Raw genomic sequence first — 21,856 nt, 5'->3', positions numbered from 1 at the left:
ACACATTAACATAAATATATACAGTGGTACCTCTGGTTGCGAACAGGATCCGTTCCCAAGTCTCGTTCGCAACACCAGCAGAACGCAACCCGCATCTGTGCGGGTCGCAATTTGCCGCTTCTGTGCATGCGCGTGATGTCATTTTGCGCGTCTGCACATGCACGAGTGGCGAAACCCAGAAGTAACCTTTTCCACTACTTCCGGGTCGCCGTGGGACGCAACCTGAAAAGACGTATCATGAAGCAAACGCAACACGAGGTATGACTGTATGTCCAAAACCAAACAATTGGTTTTCAGACAGGTTTTTTTTTGGGGGGGGCACTGTGTATTTTACTCAAATCACTTAACCCATCCCCAGGAGTCCAGTCAGGGTGTGTGAAATGGTCCGTGAAAGTTCTGGAGGTTGACCAGCCTACCAGACCGCTAAGGGTTCCTGCAGAGTGCCCCAAGAGAGACCTCCCCGGCAGACCCAAAGGAAGCAAGCGCCTCAGTGTCAACTTACAGTGCTCAGTTTACTGCAGCAAATAAGGATGCGTCGTTCATACAGCATACTGGCGTAGAGGTGCAGCATGTTGTTCACATCTACAGCTACAAAATACTCCGTCAGATTTCTCTAGGAAGGAAGAAGGAAGAACTTTATGAATATGTTTTTTTAAAGGAGATAGCAGTAAGTTAACTACCTCCTGAAGCAGCTGAGGCAACATCTGTGGAATGGGGGGACACAAGAATAGTCGCTGACAAGCAGCCCGGGGTTTGCAACTGCGGATTGAGGGGTTGTTCAGACTTATCCAGAACAACCCCAGGACATGGAGGGCGGGAATGTCTTAACGAACCCACCAGGTTTGTCTACTGCCTGCAAGCAGCTCTCCCTAGAAATTCCAAACAAGGCTTCAAGGTTAGCCAAAGATACTGATTCTAATGTCCTCTGACTCTTCTTGCTGAGGACTTCCCAATCCAAGAGTGGAGCACAGGTGCCAGGTACAGGCATCACTCCACTGACTGTGCAAAACTGTGCTGATTTGTACGAGGCTGCTGGGTTTCAAAGCAGCAACAGAAGCAGCAGCTTCATAATAGAGTGATCAGGAATAACAGCTGGGTGGATGGCCACCAAGCCAAGATGAATCACCTGCTCAAGAGCTCAGCAAGCAGGTCTTTTTTTTTTACACTGCTATAAAGGTAAAGAGCAATCACAAGCAAGTGTATTAATAAAAGCACATTTATGCTCATTATGAATTCAATTGAGACCTTAACCCTTTACAAAATGAAATAAACAAGGCAACACACACGCAGGTCCCGTCCCCCCCCCAAAAAAACAAAGAGCAAATAGGATTTAGAATCATGAAGAAGCTCGCAGAGCCCATTAGCACTTTTGACAGATCCAAAGATAGCTCTAAAATCCCCAATACTTGGCCTGAGAAGTTTGCCAAGGAGCTTCATACTGTGCTGAAATATGTTCCACAGCTTGTTGTTCGAATACAAAGGAAAAGCTACAGACCAAAAATTAAGCATGGGGGTTTGTAGAGAACCATTGTGCTTAAAAAAAAAAAAAAATCACATGCAACAACAAACACACATTGGTTAACAAAGGCCGTGTCACTATACCAGCACCACTCAGGCCTTATTAGACAGCTTGAAGTGAGAAAGGTTCTATCACATCCAGGTGGGAATGGGGGAGGGAGAAGGAGAGAAAGCAGATTTTTGTCAAAAAAACGTTTCAACTGGCACGTTCCCCCCCTCGCGCCGCCCCCCAAAAAATGTTCTTATCCCATCTGTGCTGATTAGCAAGATGTTTGTGTCTAAACAGAAGCCGTTTGGAAGCTGCTGTTGCTGAGGGCACAGTGACGGCAGCGGCAGCGACAACAACAAAAACCCAGAGCGTGGGGATGTCACTGCAGGCCTGCCTAAGGCACCGTGGTGCTGGTGATGGAAGATTCAAAGCACAGCACCTCCCGCCAAGTAACATGAGATATGTAACCCACTAGGAAGTTGTCCTACACAAGCCCCACTCGAAAGCTGAGAGTAACAGGAGGTGCACAGGAGCACGAAGCGAGAAAAGCCGATCAGATACCCCATTTTGGCTTAGAGGAATAAACCCCCACCTCATTGGACTCAAGGGGTTATGTGGTCATAGAAGGAGGGTCCTGTGCCTTCCACTTCCTGGATCCCAACATCCAGTGATGTCATTGGTTTACTAGGGTAGGTCTTCAGGCGACATCATCAATCAAACTCAAAAGGGCAGAGTTTAAGGATTTGACAGGAGGGGGGGTATTCTTATACTCCCCAGGGGACTGCATCCCAGATCTGTCTCCTGCTTTGCCACTGATTGTCTCCCACTCTAACTTGCGCCATGGCAGGGCCACCTGCACTCCTTTAGAGATAGTCCAATATGTAACGGCAGGTTGATCTGGAGGTATGATTCAGGCCAAGCCTCACCCATAGCAACAGGAATTGGGCATGCCAGCAAAAAAGGGGTGCTGAGCACTTTTGCATTTGCTGAACGAGCTGCACCAAGACAGAGCCAGAACGGTCAAAGAAGTTGTTCACAGAAGGCAAAACAGCAAAAAGGAGGTTGACAGTTTAATGGGGATTTGATAAGCTTTTGGGACTTTGTAAAAATTGTCTGAGCGTGACAGCAGTTCTATGAGACACTGATGTAGTAACACGCAGGAGCTTTTTCATCGGAGTTCATTTCTCCTTGATAAAGAGCTGCCACTCCTGAAAGACTGAGGATTAGCCAGAAAGTGCTGAGGGCCCAGTGACGGCCAAGAGGGAACCAAGAGACTCAGGCACTCTTTAAGATGCTTTTGCTTTTAGCAGCAGCAGCAGCAGCAGTGGGTGCCAACCCAAGGTGGGCTGCCCAAATCGCCTGTGCCAGTTTGACACACATAGGGGCTCTCTTTCCCCACACCCCCAAGAGGGAAAGGATGGAACAGAGCAGAAAGGGTTCTGGAAAGAAAGGGCCCACACATGAGGCTCCGAAGGACAGGTGTCCCCAAGAGACAGGGGATTCCAACAGGGCAAATGGAAAACTAAACTGCTGTGAGAGAAGGTAAAGCCCTAACCCTATTTCCAAAGCAAAGCAAAGGCATTATGCTTGAAGCAGTTGAGCAGCCAACATAGGCTTTTGCTATTACTCAGCTTTATTCAGCAGGAATAAAGCCCACTAAGCTGCAGTTAAGCCTAGTCAAAACTGCAGATTTGGTTCCTAGTTGACGATCAGATCTAAAATGCACTGTAAATCTGATCTGTAACTAAGCATGAAAGGTTGGCATACAGATTATTAAGTAACATGGGACGTCATGAATCGCTAACAGGACATCTCCATTCTTCTGTTTCATGCCTTGCATCTCTCCAGGACTACAAAAGCTGCAAAATCGGCAACTTTGCTCAAAGGGACCTAGGTGACATGACTTAGATTTCCTGGCCTTATAACTGTTGGCACAGAGTTCTCTGGAAATATTAGCAAAGATTTACTAGCACAAAATGCTGCTGAATGTCTTTGTATCTCAGTTGTGCGCTAGGTGCTGTACAAGGCGGCGGCACAGTGAGCATCAGGCAAACAAGACGAGACAATCCTGGGGAGGCTGCAGTGTGTGAAAGTGATGAATATGGAGGACGAACTAGCAGAACAACAAGGAAGCAGCAGCCAGCCTCTGCATTCGTTTTGCATTTACTTCTCTTTGCTCCAAGACCCACACGTGCAAAGCCAAATAAAAGTTTATGGGGCTGTGCTTTTATCACTCTCATTGTTCTGTTGTTCTTCCCTAGTGGGCCTTCAACATCCTTAAAGCAACTTATTTGGACACCCCTCAATGACAACATCATAGACACCACCCAAATCTGCTGTATTCATTCTCCAGCCCTCTCCCCACGCCCTGCCTTCTCCACCCCGAAAGCGCACACTTTAAATGAATAGGTCTTCAAGCGCTAAAAGTTGCACCCTCCCCACAGGCTGAACATGCAGTTTTAAAATCCTTTCCAAGTCTTCCTGGCCTAGAGCCGTTGGGTTTTATAGCATCCTTTGATTCATAAGCATTCTGAATGTCTACTGCTCAAATGTTATGGGAAGTTGACTCATGTGTTGGAATTCTTGCCAACAAATGCTGGCACACAGAAAAGGCACTGGTGAAGCAGGGAGAAGCCTGTATATTTCTAAAAACCAACACATGTGTCCGTGCGCATGTGGATGTGTGCACAAACATGTGCTATTGAGACACAGGAACCTAAACAAGAGGTTGGAGGGATTCCCGTACCTTGCTGTGGCTTCTTCGGTGTGCTTCTCAATTTACCCACCTGCAAACTAAACCTAGCACACTCAAGGATGTTCCTCTCAGTGGAAAGAAGAACAGGTTACTTGCCTGTAACAGGTTTTATTTTATTTTTTAGCAGTCCTCTCTGGGGTCTCAGACAGGCATGTTTCCTAGCCATACCCTGAGATGGAGGGAATGAATGTGGCACCTATTACCTGCAAATCAGGTGCTCTAATATTCAGCTACAGCCCCTCCCCTTTAGCACTGAAGCCCAGGGAAGAAGCTTACTCTTCTGAGTATGCTTCAAGGGGCAGGGAAAGCACCTTCCCACTCACATGTTTTATGACAGGAGTGGGCAACCTGAAGGCCACATGAGGCCAGTGTTCCTGTCATGTGTGGCCCCCTGGCTGCCCCCGATCATCTTCCCCACCAAACTATGACTGCTGCAAGGAACATCTCTCTAGAGCAGAGCTTTCCAAACTGTGTGTCGCAACACATTAGTGTGTCGGCTGCAGTGTGTAGGTGTGTCGCACAAACGGTCCCCACACTCCTTCTGGGGCTGGAAAGGGTTAGTTTAACCTCCAGTTTGCTAGTAAAACTGAATTATTGTGTCATGAAATGATGCAAAACTGAATTGCTGTGTCGTGAATGATGAATGTCCAAAAAGTGTGTCTTCAGCTTGAAAAGTTTGCAAAGCTGTGCTCTAGAGAAAGGAGGGCAGACTGAACCATCTGACTCGCAATCTCACAAACATCTCTTCCAAGTAAGGAATCTGGTGTTCTTTACGGTCTCTGTACAAAAACCTACTTGGAAAAGATTAGCAAGTTGATGTTCCTGGAACTAATGATCCCAAGGAAGAAGGGGACTGAAAGCAAGTTTCCCAAAAGTTGCATCCAATGTCCAATATGCACCGTTTCACAAACGTTGGTAGGTCAAACCATGTGGCTGCCTTACTCAGTTCAGGAAACATCAGAATAGTAGCAGTCATGTTTTTGGTGGAGTGACCCCTGACAAGGCGCAGGGTAAGTTACCCTGCCAATGGCAGCAGAAGCAAGGGAAAGTTTCTGTCTTTGGAGAAGCTGGCTGTTCAAACAGAAAGCACAAGATCTCCATACTGACTGTGTTCTCCCCACACACACACCCTAATGTGTATATATGCACACGCGCACACGCGCACACACACACACACACACACACACACAAAGCATTTATATGTTGCTTAGTATTTCAAAAATCTCTGAGCAGTATTTGAGTGTGTTCACAATTTACAAGCAGCAGAGAAAATATATCCAAGTTGACACTTTCTTGTCTCTTTGGTTCACCTGACTCTCCCCACCACCACCACCACCACAAACATGTGGGATCTGCATTATGTGACCACCAGAGAGTATTACTCACATTTTCAGGTATGCTGGGAAGTTCTCTGTTGTCAGGCACAGTAAAGTAAGAGTGCTAAAAGTCGGGAGCAGGGGGGGGGGAGTAAAAAAGGGTTTATTTGTCTGTTTGTTTGCACCATATATTTTGCATTTATTTAAAACATCTTATTCTGCTTTAAATGCAGTTTAGAACTTACATCATTTATATAACATTAAAAAACAAAAAGGTAAACCTAGTCATACAAAACAGAAACATCCCAAAGCCCCTGTGGTACAACTGCCAGCAGCTGCCCAAGAAACCAATTTGCTGCCAGTCAATATCTTTGCCGCACAAATGGGGCATGATGCTTAATTTATTTCAGAACTTATTTCCAGCATTTGTGCCACAGGCACATTTGCAGCCACTGCTGCAAAGCTGGCGAAGAGAATCTGAGGAGGTTTCACCTCTCGCACAGAACAGCTTCCATTTCGTGTGGCAAAGCAAGCTCAGGAAGAGGGAGGGGAAATGCTGGGCATATGAAGAACCAGCTGTTCTATTCAGGTGTAAACTGCAAAGCTAAGCAACATGCAACAACATTTTGTGGTTCTTAAGGTGGCTATGGACAAACTTTAAGCAGCACTAGCAGCATCTGGTGGAACAGCGAAAGCTGGGGGTGCAGGGCTGATTTCCTTGGCGGGAGCTCCAGGGCTTCCACCGCTCTTCGTGCTTTTTTTGTTTTGTTTTGTTTTGCATAAGGAACAAACAGATGGAGATTTATATATTCTGGACATGGAACTGCAATTCCTTGTAGCGTGGAGTAACTACTGCTAAATAGAAGCCTCACATCAAGCTTCTTTGCAACGATACTGATGTTATTTTAATTCTGTACTGTGCTTTTATGAGGATTCTCAGAGTTTGCCCTATATCTGTTGTTTATCTGACATTTCAGCACCTTGCAAACAGCATATGGGCTGAAATACTCCGAAGCTGAAGAGGCTTTGCTCGTGAGAGATGAAGAAACAGGTACAAACGCAGCCTTCACTCTCCAAACCTGTCACTATATTAATTTGGCTGGAAGGGGGGAGGAGGCCAGGAAAAGAGAGAGAGCGAGAGAGCAGTAGGAATGGAAACGGATGGTGCGAAATAAGCATGGATTTGTAAGAGTCTGGGAACAGGCAGGCAGAGCCTGAAACAAGCACAGCCTCTGAGCTCTGCTTTGACAGTCTTTCCCTGCTCCACCGCTCATGAAATGTCCAGGGCAAAGGGAGGTCAGGAGCAATGACCAAAACACACCTGCAAGGTGGCCTGTCCTCTGCATCAGAGAGATGCCCTGAGCAGGGATGTGACTGAGATGCCCCACACACCCTCTGGGCACCTATGTGGCTAGTGCTCGCAGACTGAGCAAAGCAGTGCTCAGGGTGGAAACTGGGGTGGGCGGAGGGGGAGAAGAGAGTAAGGTTAGTTCTTTGCCAAGTGGCAGAGATTATTAACTTCCCAAGCTAATAATCGGTGCAGAGAGGACAGACATAGTCCACTCAAAGCTCCAGTAAAGACACATAACAACTCACCTAAATTGTCCTCATTAAGATGGACTTCGAAGTGATTCAGTGTTATACAATTTAATGGAGAAGAGGCCTGATAACAATGCCATCTTGTAGTGCTGTTACCATTACTGCTCCGTGAAGAAGGGTGGGCCATTTATTATTATTTCTAGCTATTACCAGACCTGGAGTCCTTAACATGTGCACTGCGCTGCCCAGAGACCAAGGTCATCCACTAAGGCCCCCTGCCCCATTTTCATTTTGAAATTGAAGGGTTTTTTGCTCTATTTGTTTTGGGGGCTGCTGCTATTTGTTCTGGGGCCTGTTTTCCTGGGTGGGTTTTGGTTGTTGGTTTTTTGTCATGAGTTTCATTGTTTGGGAGTGTAGGTGTTTTAGCTGGGTATGTATATATATATATGAACTGCTTGCTCAATTATCCAAGTGGTGTACAAGTCCAACGAGATATAAAACATGCCTAAAATCCACAATCCAATTAAAAATAAGTACAAAGAACCAGCATTCAAAACCAAGATAAAATCAATAAAAGTGTAAAACAAATGTAACTAAATCATGTGTCTGGGCAGTTCTGCTGAAAAGAAAAATATCAGCATGTGAAGCAGTACAGCAAAGGCACACCTGTCTAATGTCCACAGGCAGGGAGTTCCAGAGCAGGAATGACTCCATGGAAATGTATTAGCTGTGATACTTACCACACTGAGATGAACAGATGAGCCAGGCTCAGGGATGGGTAGTTTATAAAGCATTTCTAGAAGTTCATACCACTGGCTGTCCTAGAACAAAAATAAATGTAGGGGGTGATTTCTAAAACAAGAGTTTTTGTTAACACAGATTGATTGATTGATTGATTGATTGATTGATTGATTGATCTGCCACCCATCTGACTGGGCTGCCCCAGCTACTATGGGCGGCTTCCAACAAATTCAAACATTGAGCCCAGTAAAACATCAAACGTTAAAAACCTCCTGATATAGGGCTGCCTTCAGATGTTTTCTAAAAGTGGTTTAATTCTTTATTTCCTGGGCATCTGATGGGAGAGTGTTCCATAGGGAGAGCACCACTGCCACCAAGAAGGCCCTCTGCCTGGTTCCCTGTAACTCACTTCTCGCAGTGAGGGAACCACCAGAAGGCTCTTGGATCTGGGCCTCCGTGTCTGGACTGGACAACAGGTGGAGACATTCCTTCAGGTCTACTGAGCTGAGGCCATTTAGGGCCTTCAAGGTCAGCACCAACACTCTGAATTGTGCTCAGAAACATCCTGGGAGCCAATGTAGGTCTTTCAGGACCAGTGTTATATGGTCTCGGCGGCTGCTCCCAGTCACCAGTCTAGCTGCCGCATTCTGGAGTAGTTGTAGTCTCCAAGTCACCTTCAAAGGCAAGCGGGAGATAACCAGAGCATGTACCACTCTAGCGAGACAGTCCATGGGCAGAGAGGGTCTCAGCCTGCGTACCAGTTGACAGTCAGCCTGTTTGTCTCTCTCATATATACACAAGCTGAGAAACAGAATGAGGGCAAACCCAAGGAGATAAGGACAGGCTTGGCATCCTAACTTTTGAAATCCGCAATGTCTGGTGGTAAATCCAGCTTCCACCTCAACTGCATGTCCTTCAACTGTAATTTTTTTTGGTGCAAAGACAATGTTTCTTTCATGTAGGAGGAAAGTTTATTTTGCATTTGGGGAAATAATAAAACCTACTTCCTATAGCAGAGACTGTGAGAAAGGTTGCTGAAATGTGTCTCAACCCCCTGGCTGGAATTTTTGCAATTTACAGTCCCACCCACTTATTACAATGGCAGTTATTTTACTAAAATTTTTTAGTGCACTTTGCAGTGTTAGAAGCTGAGATACAGGCACACAGTGCAGCCTGGGGCTGGGGCCACTAAGGGCTTCCAAATGCAAGGGATCTGTTTGAAGAATGGATTTACACTGCAGATTTGGGGTTGGGATCAATTTCAATGCAAAATAAGGTATGTAATTCCAGAAGCCACATATGCTGCCTACTACAAATAGGTTGTGCAAAATTCTGAGAAACCTACAAGAGCATTCTCAGGACAATTCAGATATGAAGCTCCTATGAGAAACCCCCATGTTTGTATATAAGCTGGAAAAGCATAAAGAGAGGTTGATGAACTGCGCAAAATTTTAGTCTTCTTTGCTCAGGAAGCAGGAAGTGTGATTTTGTTACTACCTATAGTTTTCAAGATATGGCCATTTCCTGTGTGAGTGAGCCCAAGATATAAAGCATCACATTTGAACAGAGCCTCAGGTTTGGCCTTAAACAATGTTTTAAAGGTTCTCTCACCCAGCCAGTCACACAATTCTCCACAGTTACCTGGCCCTTCGCTGTATAGTCTGCCAAGATGTTGAGCAGTTTATAGAAGACTTCAAACCACGGAAGATAACTAAAAAGAAAGGAGAAAAAGAAAAGCACAGGATTAAGTTTTTCAAAACATTTTAAGAAAAACTTGTTTCACTTTGCAGAGTGACCTCAACAAATATAAAACTGCTATGGTGCTTGTGCAACACAGAGGCTCCTTTGCCAGGGCTCTGGCACCGTCACTGCTCTCTCTGTTCCCTGGAAGGTCTGCTGGTGCAAGATCAACTGTGGCAGGGAGAGATGAATAAACCCAGTTCTTCCCACCAGTAATGCATCTTCCAGGGAAACGCCAACCCCACAAAAACAAGGGCTGCCACTGCTGTGTGCTGCAAGATCACTTTAATGGAGTTTTGTGGTTTTGAGGTCAGCTGGATTATTTTAAAAACTCTTCCAAGAATTCTGCTAAAACCATAATGGTGGATGAGGAAACTACAAGAATGCCTTTGCCTCTCGCTGCCAGGGGAAAGGGGGAACTGAACCGCACCGCAAGTGATGAGGACCACAGCTCCTCTGCAGCCCAGCTGCCTTGGCAGAGGAGTCAGTGCTCTGACCGTCAGGCCACAGTAATAAATGAAGTGAGATGCAGAAGACGTGACAGATAACGGGAATAGCACACTAATGCTAACATCTGCCAGCAGCTTCCAAAGGCTACCGTAAAACTTAAGTACCTTATCAACCCTGCACTGATAAAGAACTTAAACTTTTCACATTCTACGACAGAATTATCACATCTGTTGATACATTCTGAGCAACTCCAGGAGCTGTTGCTCACTGGCAGCTCGAGAGACAATTACTACTTTGGAACAGAAATTCTGAGTTTGGCATCAGAATGTAAACATTCCAGGGGGATTAAGAGGGGGTGATAAAGTTCCACTTCCTATTTCTTAGTCTCATAAACCTCAATGGAGTTAAGAGCCACCATGCAAGAAAGAGAGAGGGCCTCCTTGGAGCAGCAGCCTCGCTCACAGATTAAGAAGAAATCTGGTAAACACACCCAAGCAGGAACGAGAGGGAGGCACACTGGAGTGCTTGGTGCAAGAGCTGTTTTGCTTCTCGTCTTTTTGGGCAGCCCCAGGGAAGACTTAACTGAATTATGCTAGAGACAGGCTTGGGTCCTTGTCCATAGATGCTGCTTCGAAGTCTGCACTAATTCACTGAAAATTATACACCGCCTTTCAACTGATCAAATCATACTATACACACAATATTACAACAACAAACAATTCCTCCAGATGGAAGGGTGGGAATATAAATTTAATAAATGCTTTAATAATGAACAGCAAAATCCTTCAAACAATTAAGATTACAGGGCTGAATTTTACAAGTCAAATCTTGGGTTTTTTAAGAAAGATTTCTGTTTTCCTTACTTGTTGCCTGCACACACACACACACAGAGAGAGAGAGAGAGAGAGAGAGAGAACACACCTCTTCTCTAAAATGGGATGGCCAAATTTAATGAGCAGTTACGCTATTCAAGGCAAAGCCTTCAAGCAGAACGAAGATTCAGGGCTGAGAACTACTTTTAGCATCAGCACTTGTGCAAAGTCCACTTTCCTCCACACCACAGAGCCAGAACTAAGCTGCCCAGGTGCAGCTTTGAAACTGAGGCAAGTACAGTCAAACCTCAGTTCCCAAACTCTTCCGTTTTGGAATGTTTCGGCTCCCTAGTGCCAAAAACCCGGAAGTGTTCCGGTTTCCGAATGTTTTTCGGAAGCCGGTTGCCCAACACGGCTTCTGCATGAGTATAGGAAGCTCCTGCAGCCAATCGGAAGCTACGCCTTGGCTGTCAAACGTTTCGGAAGCTGAACGGGCTGCCGGAATGGATTACATTCGACAACCGAGGTTTGACTGTATAATATTTAGCAGCCTGAAGACAGTGTTGTGTGTCTTACAACACAAACAATACAATGAAAAAGGAGGAGTTAAGAGGGAGAATTCCCAGCCGAGAATGAAAGGAACTGGCCTTGGAGGGAGGGGCCTGGCTGACTCCAGCCAGAAAAACTGAGGCTTTTGGGTGGGGTCTTGTTGCTGAGGAGTTGTTGCTGTTGGTTTCTTGTCGGTTTTAGATTTTGTTGTGCTTTGTGTGGAAATTGTTCAGCCTAGTTGTGTATTTTTAATGTTTTATTTATATCTATTTCTGCTATGCTGTTGTTGCTTAGTCGTTTAGTCGTGTCCGCCTCTTCGTGACCCCCTGGACCAGATCATGCCAGGCCCTCCTGTCTTCCACTGCCTCCTGCAGTTTGGTCAAACTCATGCTGGTAGCTTTGAGAGCACTGTCCCACCATCCCGTCCTCTCTCGTCCCCTTCTCCTTGTGCCCTCCATCTTTCCCAACATCAGGGTCTTTTCCAGGGAGTCTTCTCTTCTCATGAGGTGGCCAAAGTATTGGAGCCTCAGCTTCAGGATGCTGTAGTTATGAATTTTTTCCCCCATTTTGTAAGTTGCTTTGAGCATGGTTTCAACTGTGGAACGAAATTTCAACGAAATTATGTATGTATGTATGTACGTATGCATGCATGCATGTAGTTTTTATTATGGGCACTTATAAGCACAGAAGTGAAGAAACAGTGTGCATAAACCAGTGTTGACAGAACTCAGTACTTTGAGATGCTGCCCCTTCCCCTGGTCCAGGTTGCTTGGAGCTCTAAGGGAGATGTTGCTTTAGCAATGGAGCAGCTTAGACCTTGGGATTTTATACAGGAGGAGGAGGAGGCTCCGCCCCTCCCTGGGTCTCAATCAGGTCCACAATCGGGACAAGTGTTTCTATGCCCTTTGGAACAGTCTCCCCTTCAGCTAGTCAGGCCCTTCAGTATCAACTCTGCTCCTCCTGCCAGGGGCACCATCTCCTCTGCTCCTATGGCGCTATGGAAAGCAGGGAAGGGGGGATGTCTTGAGAGCCAGGCAGTGTGGTGACCTCCAGTCCTGGATAAGGGATGCCAAGATCCACTGACTCATCAGAATCACCAACAGTGTGGAGATCTGCTAATGATTCCTGCTCCCCAACCTCAAGGAGATTCCATGTATACCTTTGTTCAGTTCAGTTCGTAAGTTTACTGTTTTAGCCAAAGGCCATGACAAACCTGTAGCAAACGTACTACTAAAACAGTACAGAGCATACAGCCATAATATGTGCTACCATCCATGATGAAAGAGAGAGAGGTGACCAGAGGAACCAACAAACTCAAATCCAGCAGGACTCAATACTGGCAACCCTAAGCAGGGGGGTCCACTGAATGTGCAAAAAAGCAAAGGGCTACTGGGAAATGATATATAATGATTTTTTAATATATATATATATATATATAATAAGATAATGTTTATCAAAAAACCAGAAGCCTTTTTTCTTGGAATAATAGGTGATGAATTACCAAGGAAACTAAGGAGATTGTTTATGTATGCTAGTACAACCGCTAGAATATTATTTGCCCAGAAATGGAAAGAAGGAGAGGTCCCAATGAAAGAAGAATGGATAACGAAAATGATAGACTATGCTGAAATGGCTAAACTTACCGTGAAGATCAGGCATCAAGACGAGAAGAAATTCAATCAAGAATGGGGAAAATATATAGACTATTTTAAGGAACACTGTAAGCATGTTAAAACATTAGCAGGATTGATGTAACATTGATGAAGTAATTTTATAACTAGGTTTAAAAATATTTGGAAAATAAATGGAAAAAGTAATTATATGCAAGGGGAAAAAAAATATTTTTTTGGGAAACCGGGGAGAGGGGGAAGTCAAACAAATGAATATGGTGTTATTTTGAATGGGAAATTGTTGTTATATTGTAAAAATTTAAAATAAAGTATTTTAAAAAATGATTTCTGGTTGCAGCTAATAATAATAATAATAATAATAATAATAATAATAATAATAATAATAAAATATTATTTATACCCCGCCCATCTGGCTGGGTTTCCCAGGAAATCCGTGTGCTTGGTGTTTTATAGTCTGAAAAGTTGCATCAGTGCCGCACAGCCCTTTCAGGCACCCAGGGTACCTGGGGAATAGAACAGGATCTTGCAAAGACGAGGGACATTCCACTTTCAGAAAAACGGGGACGTTGCAATTTCAAACAGGCAGTTTATTAACAAAACAGCCAACAGAAATACTGGCAAGCACAGAAGGACGAAAGCCAGAATATTTGATAAAAGGTTTAGATGCGCAGCCTATGGTTTTCTCTAAGGTATAGGTATCAAACGTACCAGAGTACGTCTTTGGGGAGCTGGGCTCAGTTTGCTAAGCAACTGTGTACCACCAGCTCCCTTTCCTCTAAATAGGCTCTTGCAACCGCCAGAAAGCTCCCAGGGGCCTGTCTTGCCCTTTCATCGGGGGAGAGAACGCAGCAGACGTTCTGCCTTGAGCAGTTATCTGGAGACAAGGGCCAATTTCAATGCACCAGGAAGCCTCGCTCGGGGGGGGGGGGGTGTCTTTCTGCCAGCTTCTTCGTGCCCAGTCAGAATTCAGGGTAAAAAACCAACTTCCAAATTGACTCAAATTGCGATAGGACAATATAGAGATTCCCCTCAATTAACGTGGCGAGGAAAACCAGTCCCATGCCATCGTGTGCACAAGTAACAGGCTGTTTCAGAAATATTTTTGCAAGAGACAAAACACTAATGTATCCCACTCTGCCACTCATAAGCTATTCAATTTTATCCTGTGATTTAGTTTCGTTTAATCTGCGAGGATTTCATCTAGAAGCATTTGAATCCAAGCCTATGCTTGATTCTCTTGACCAGACTAACTTCCAGAAACAATTTAAAAGCATTTCTCACTTTCTGCCCCCCAAACAAAGCTCAACTTGCCCCACAGAAGTAGAGCAAAAGTGTAGACAGTGTTAGCGGCTGCAGAATCCCAACTTTCACATAACTTGGATTGCACTCTTTTAAAACAGGTTTCAAGCCCCTGTGGCTGCAGATATATGTCTGAAAGAATATGGGCAATGCCTGCTGAACTTTCAGAAGCCAGAAAGCACAGAAGAAGATTCCAAGTGATACTAGGAGATACACAAGATACAAGACTTTTATGAGGAAAGGCAAGATGTAGAGAATTGTGCAGAAAAGTAAAAATGTAAAGCAAGACATGCCAAGCAAGTGTGTGTGTGTGTGTGTGTGTGTGTGTGTGTGTGTGTGTATACGTACACACATACATGCATGCATGTGGAAAGCTGCTCAATTTGCATAGGTTTGTGCAGGTCACAGAATCTAGCTCTTCTGGATGCAGAGTTTGGAGAGCTTAAGAGTTGGATAGAACCATTTCAGTGCAAAGGGTTGAACAGCCCTGGGTTTAGGGCACAGAGATCAACGGACTTGACAGATGACACAGAGAGAATGCAGAGGGAACGTCCACAGCCTGACCACTTGGGATACTTGACTAGAGAAGGCAGAGACTTTCTCTCCACTTTCAGCAACGTCTACACACAGTGTAATCTCAGCGCAGCAGCATTTTCAGGTGTGCCAAACTAGCCTTGCCTGCCAGGGCAAGTAAGCCGCATAGGGGACACCCACTCGCCCCCTGCTGCAATGGAAGCCAAAGTGCCTCACCCAACAACTACTGTTAATACATTTATTTAAAAAAACACACAAAAACATCTGGCAATCTGTAATTGAATGAGGAATTTGGTTGGTTTTTTTTTTGCTATTTGTTTTTGTTTTTAATCTTCAGGCTAACATGCTTTCAGGATTGATGAGCAGCTGATCTTACAGAGGAATTCCATGCGAAACATTCAAGAACCGCTACACAGAATGCTTGTTGCATGCCTCAGTTCCACATGAATAATGCCCCTCACCACAAGCTGCACACCAGGGTCCCTCGCTGGTGGATCCCCAAGACATGACAAAGAGCTACAGGTCTGCCTCTGTTTTGGCTTGGTGACCCTGATGGAATTGACCATGTCAAACCACAACCGCCGGCTGCCAGGTTTCCTTTCCTTGCTCCCATTCACACACTGCCTAACAAACTTTAAAGTCCAGCTGACCAGGGGACCAGCGCGGGGGGGGGGGGGGAGAGAAAATTTATCTTGGGAAAGGCAGCTTGTCAGACTTACTTTGCATTTCCCCCTTTCAGAACACAGAGGCTGGATTTATAACCACAACACTCTGCACCGCATGGAACTGCAATACAACCCCCCCCCCCAAAAAAAAAACCCCACTAGTAGCACGATCAGGGATTTATGGCGCATGGCTTGCTCATATTTAATTTGTAACCAAACACTTCCTCTTCCTCTTAGCTACCTCAGAACTTTTGATTAACTCTTGTTTTCGAAGGTCAGAGGTTAAACAAAGGAAGGGAAGCACTCTGTGCTGAAATTGCCCAGAGCTCTGTCACAAAATGGGGGTTGGAAGAACAATCCTGTTCAAGAAATGCTAAAGTAAGTGATACACTAGAGATTGTTCCAGACAGTTGAAGTTCAAAGACTCCAGTGGTCATAAATCAGAGCGCTACTAGAGGCCAAGAAACCTACCTACCGAGAGGTGCTCTTGCTTCTCCCACAGTGCAGTTAGTTCTTTTTGGCTAAGATACAACAGTATTGTCCAGAAATCGCAAGAAACCAACACAATCACAGCCAACTTCTACCAGTCCATCAGTAAGCTCGTTTTGGGGCTTCTCTCTCAAGCAAGCAAGCCAGGCATGTGGCTGGAGCCAGGCCTGTCTGAAGGAAGTGTGCTTGTTTGTCTTTAAAAAGAGTGGGCACCAAAAGCCCCTGCATTTTTTTATGACCTGCCTCCTCTCCGTCGAGTGAGTCTGACTCCTTCATTCAATAAGGCAGGTATCGCTACCAAGTTTTACAACTTCCAGGAGAGTAGCCATGTTTGTTAGGCTGCACTGGTATGTGCTTGCTTTGTTTTTTCTTCCTTCAACAGACTAAGAGTCCTATAACACACCTTATGAGCTAGCAAACTACTGGGGGCATGAGCTACCGTGGGCAGAAGGAGGCTCTGTCAGATGCATGAAACAGACAGCGCATCTGGTGAAGTACAGTTTCACCAATAAAAATTCCACCACCATGATAATTTTTCCAGTCTCCGCTGCCAGAGGGCTCGCTGTTGTTCCACCTTCTTCTAAGGAGGCTGCACACAAAAACAAAGCATTGTGGGCCGGACTGCATGGCCGTTCATATGCTGAAGCTGAAACTAAGCCACCCGCAGTCAGCTTGCTTGCTGGTGCTGCTGCTGCTGCTCCCCAGATGAAAATGCTGTACTGTGGCCAAGGGAGCGTCCTGCCTCCCCCACCCAGCTTCACTCTGCGCTGGCCATGCTTACCACATGGGGAGGAAGGATCCCCACTTCATCAAGGCCCCACATTTCCCCCCTGCCTACCAACCAGGAGGGAGTGTCTAAAAAGGGATTCAGGTCAAGAAGCTCTTGGAACAGTTTGGAGTCCAGAAGCAAGACAGCGTTTCATCTCTAGCCAACTTGGAAGAGTGAGAAGGAGGCAGCCCATTGCCAGCAGAGCTGCACATCAGGATGGCTAAACCAAAACCGTGAGAAGCAAGCACAGTGAAACCTTTCCCTCTGATCTGAAAACCTCTTAGCTCACTGAGGTGAAGAGATGTTACAGGTTAGAGGAGAATAGGAAAAATAAGTTCCGGCACCCACAGCATCCCACACAAAATGCTGCTTTGCTCAAAATCATGTTCACAGATCATCTTGTTCACAGACCAATGAATTGGTTAATCAGCTTGGGGAAGGGCCATCGCTCTGTGGCAAAGGCCCTGCTTTGCATGTGGGAAGCCCAAGCTCTGCCTGAAACCCCAGAGGGCCGCTGCCGATCCGTGTGGACAACACTGAGCTGCTCAGCCCAGGAGCCTGGCTGGGAATAAGGAAGCACCCTAGGTACCACACCACAAGCAGAAATGGCAGCACCATCTTAACAGAAGCCCACCTAAAGAGGGCTAAAAGAAACAAAAAACCCATAGTATTGCTGTATCTAGAGACGCAGGCAGTTCTCATGACAAACCCTGTATCTTACAAAGATACGCAAGGGACAAAGGAAGGAGCAGGCGCTCATGGGTGCAGATCAGTTCAGGGGGAAATGCAGCCGGAGGAGACCCATTCAGCGCCTCAGAGCAGCAAAGCTGGCCAAGGCAAGAAGCATCTGGTGTAAGTAACCAGCCAGCAATTTTTTTAAGTGTTGGGAAATGTGTATTTCGCTACTGCAAAGGGTGTAAACTTAACAATTACCTTTAGAATTATTCCAGCCACATACAATGGCCCTGGGGGGTTAATAGAAATGTCCTTTATAATTATCCTTGCAGACTTTATCAGGGAGGCTCTGGGGGGATGGGACTCCGTTTCAAAGAGTGAACTGAAAGCAAAAACCAAACCAAAACACGTGGATCATAAATGTGTCAGCAGCATTTTAAGCTGTTCCTCCATGAATGACTCTTTCAAGCTCAGAACGGCAAATAATTCCATATGCTTTGCTAGCGGAAGGTATGTGATCCATTGTTCTTCGTTAACTAATTGGACCAGACTTAATCCACCAAGATTTAGTACAAACTAATAATAATAATTTAAAAAAGATAGCCAAAGTAATAAGAATCTAAAAAATCTGTCATTAGGAAAACATACTGGAGCTAACACTTTATCTGTTACAAATGTCTGAGCTTAACTTTTATTGGAATAAAGTGCAATGGCTCCCACCAGCCACAAATTAAAAAGCTTTAAGTGCTTGCAAAGCAAACAAGGAACGTTGCAAGCCCCACAGATCAGTTGCTGAGCACAGAGCGCACAGAGACGGGAGGCCACTGGGTCAGAAAACTCCAGGGGACACCCCCCCCCCCCCCCCGGTTCAATGGAGTATACACCATCTCCAAGTGGTTAAGTCCAGCACTACCAGACACATTTCCCCTGGCTAACATATAGTGTGGGGCTGGCACGGCACATGGTCAGAGGGCAAGCTGCCCACTTGCATTTACACCCTGGAATTACCTCGGCTTGCACAAGTCATCTTTTGGGGGATTTCACCCCTTTGACTTCTGTGGTCACTTGCTATCCACCACGCACTCAATGTCACCAGGCACAAGACCTAAGCTGAATCCCAAAGTGCCTCTTGGAATATCATCAGGTGCTGGGGACAAGCAATAAGGGAAGACAACCAGCAGCTCCCTGACGTATCTGATGGACCACTGCTGGAGACGCAGCGCTCGCCCGCTGGGCCTCTGGTCTGATCCAGCAACAGACCGTTATACCCAGAGTTTAATCTGAGTTAGAGTTCATGGGGGTGTTGGGGGGGGGGGAGAGAAGCTTCAATGAGAAAGGAAACAGCTGCTTTGGGTTTTGAGGAGGGGGGAGAGGAAAATGTATCTCTTTTTCCCCTTCCTTCTCATCAAAGATAAGGGAGAAATCGGCTCACGTTTAAATTTCCTTCTGCATCGAAGCGGAGAGGAAAACTTGAAGGCATTTGCTTCTGACACTGTTTGGCAGGGCTTCCTGCTGAAGGAGCCCCATTGCTTTAAAGGACTTGGGGTCACCCCAACACCACAAACACACATCTTGCCATACATTATGCATGAAGTTTGTTGTGTTTATGCATTTCTCAGGCATCTAAAAGTCTGCTCATGAAGACGGAGTAGACAAGAACGCCGGGAGACATGGGTTGCACAGCATTGCAAGGGAGCACAACAGGGGGATCTGGAGGAGCGGCTAGAGGAGGCAGGAACTTCTCAAGACGTAGCCACCATTCTGAACCCTCAGGATACGAAGGGGAAACAGAGGTGCATGGAATACCACCCCCTGTAACGGGTAAGCATTCACCCTGGCTTTATTTGCCTGCTCTACACTGCAGGCTCCAGCTTCTTGCATCTCTGCCTTCTCCAGGCCTTGACACAAGCTCTCCAGGGCCTTGACGACACACCGCCTCTTAGCAATTGTTGAAGAATGGGTGGCTGTTACGCTGCTGCCTCATAATACGTAAAGCTCAGTAGCAGAAGACCTGCTGCGGGAAGCCTTGGACAGCTGCTGCAAGTCAGAGTAGCCAATATTGGATTGGGTGGGACATTGGCCTGATTCAGAAGGAGGGGTTTTCATATTTCATGTAGGCAAACAACATGTATCACAAGACGAGTGGTGCATGACAGCACATCCTTAGAAGGAACATAACTATTTCAGTGCGCTGGTTTTTTAATGAACACATCACAACAGAGGATGAGCAAAAAACACTGAAGCACCGTTATACAGTTCAATGAGAACAACATTTAAATATTAGCTGATTTCTGCCAATCTTTGAAGGAGGGAGGTGGGAAACAAAAAGAGAGAGAACATTGCTCCCCCACACACCCCAAAGCTGAAGCAGCTGTTTCTTCTCACATCGAGACATTCCTAATGAGTCGAGGTTTGTATAATAAATATCCTTCCCTTTGAAATGTGAAGATTCCACCATTAACATCCCTTTGATTTTTTTCTTTTTAAAGAGCTCATTAGAATGGCAGAGAGGTAGGCATGGGATCTTCTTAATCACAGAGGCTATCTCCCAGTACCAAGCGCTCCCAAGGTCAGGTGCAACGAAGAGCTCGGTGCGAAGTATCTGCTGGGTGGGAGGCAGCAGTTGCCTCAAAGGGGGCTGGGGGTGGAAAAGATAAACCATCCTGATCACCTGGGAAATCACAGGCCCAGGACTCAGCACCCGGTGAGCCTGTGTCCAATCTCGGAGAATCCATTTTGCAAGATTTAGAAAACCAAACCAGCTCGTTTATTATCAAAAGCAGGATAGCGGCTTGGGAGAATCACCGAGACAATGATCTTGGAAACTGTATTAAATTAATTCAATTTGGTTTGATTTGTAATGATTTGAAAAATCAATAAAACTAATTGACAATAATCACTGCAATCGAGGAGTAAGGCTGGATTTTTATTCATTAACAAACTCCTCAGTATGAATTACAAACCACCATGGGTAAATTTTGCCCCCGCCCACACCGCTAAATGTACCAGACGCCATGCACAGGACAGAAAATGATGTGCGTCATGCCGGGGGGGGGGGGGGGGAGCCAGGTAGAAAGATGAAAAGAGGCAAAGCTAGTATTTTGATGCCATTTATTGACTGTGAATTTTCCACTTTTTCAGGCTAGTACAAAATTATGTGGCATTTCCATCGAGGGATACTGAAATACAGGGGAGGCAAAATGAGTCCCCAGTTTAGTGGGCACGTTGTCAAATGCCTGTCCACCTATTTAACCCCCCCCCAAATAATTCTCCTGCTTCATCTGTCATTTTTTAAAATTTGCTGGTTCGTTTTCACTGCCATCTTTTGCTCTGTTTCTCTCATATTGTCTCAGTGGCATCATTAGCTTAAGCTATGCCCCCGGAAAACCACTTGCAGTCAGAGTAGACAATTACTGGGTTTGATGGACAAATCATTTGATGCAATATGAGTTGCTGGATAAGGTGGTGCTATCCTCCTGGTCCCCACATAGTCTCTCCGATTGCGTTGGACTACCCAAGTGGTCATCTCACAGGAAAGAGAGAACAATGGTACCAAACAGCATTTAAATATTTAGATAGATGATAGATAGATAGATAGATAGATAGATAGATAGATAGACAGATAGACAGGCAGGCAGTGGAAGACAGGAGTGCCTGGCTTGCTCTGGTCCATGGGGTCATGAAGAGTCGGACACAACTAAATGACTAAACAACAACAAAACAAACCTAACCGTACAACTCTAGAGGCAGCGAAGAATGCCCCAAAAAGCTGTTTCAGGTGGCACCTTTAGCTCTTCCCACATCCTCATTTACAAATATGAACTTGAGAGAAGGGGAGACAGAAAAGATAACCTCTATTATATTTCTTGGCACTTGCTAGAAATTACTTGGCCAGCCACTTCCAGAAAGCATGCTCCCTTTCCCTTCCCAGTCCTCCTGCCTACCACAAATGAGTTGCACACACCTCTCACAACTTAACGCCTCCTTCCCATCCTTATAGGCTCTCGGTCTATCCTTGCATTTGCAAGTTTAAGTCACACACACACAAATATCACCATAGCAACAACAGTGCATGTTGATGAGACTCCGGTTCACCTACTACAGAACAAACCAACAAGATTTCTCGAGACATAGCCCTTATTGTTCAATTTCTACGATGCAGGGAATTCAACCTCAGTCACTACAATCAGAACCAGATTCGTTAAAGGGAAAGGGGGGGGTGGCCCTGTGCACAGCCCGTCTGTCGTCCTTTGAAGAAAGACGCCCCCCGAAGCCTTTACCTCCTGGCTTTCATGGCCTCCGCCAATTCTCTTCACCAAGGCCCTTTTGAGGAATGCCCAGTTGATCTTTCCATGCAGCTGAGTTTGTTTAGTTGCAGGGCCCCG

General features: G+C 45.6%; 1 protein-coding gene across 14 annotated transcripts in view; it reads right to left on the bottom strand.

Annotated features, from left to right (window-relative positions):
- The window catches only part of DENND1A (DENN domain containing 1A), a 271,090-nt gene that overhangs the window by 121,146 nt on the left and 128,088 nt on the right, over nucleotides 1-21,856 (bottom strand). For 7 of the 14 annotated variants that reach the window (XM_077922276.1, XM_077922278.1, XM_077922277.1 and 4 more), the window contains 4 exons: nucleotides 9,500-9,569; nucleotides 7,860-7,938; nucleotides 5,649-5,718; nucleotides 503-611 (listed from right to left, as the gene is read on the bottom strand). In XM_077922276.1, coding sequence (XP_077778402.1) covers nucleotides 503-611; nucleotides 5,649-5,718; nucleotides 7,860-7,938; nucleotides 9,500-9,569 — 328 coding nt within the window. Of the gene's footprint in view, nucleotides 1-502; nucleotides 614-5,648; nucleotides 5,719-7,857; nucleotides 7,939-9,499; nucleotides 9,570-21,856 lie in introns of those variants that run through there. The other 7 variants (XM_028716002.2, XM_077922279.1, XM_028715997.2 and 4 more) reach the window with 3 other exon arrangements.

This window comes from Podarcis muralis, chromosome Z, assembly GCF_964188315.1.
Source record: "Podarcis muralis chromosome Z, rPodMur119.hap1.1, whole genome shotgun sequence".
NCBI lineage: Eukaryota > Metazoa > Chordata > Lepidosauria > Squamata > Lacertidae > Podarcis > Podarcis muralis.
This window is presented reverse-complemented; position numbering and strand designations above follow the sequence as displayed.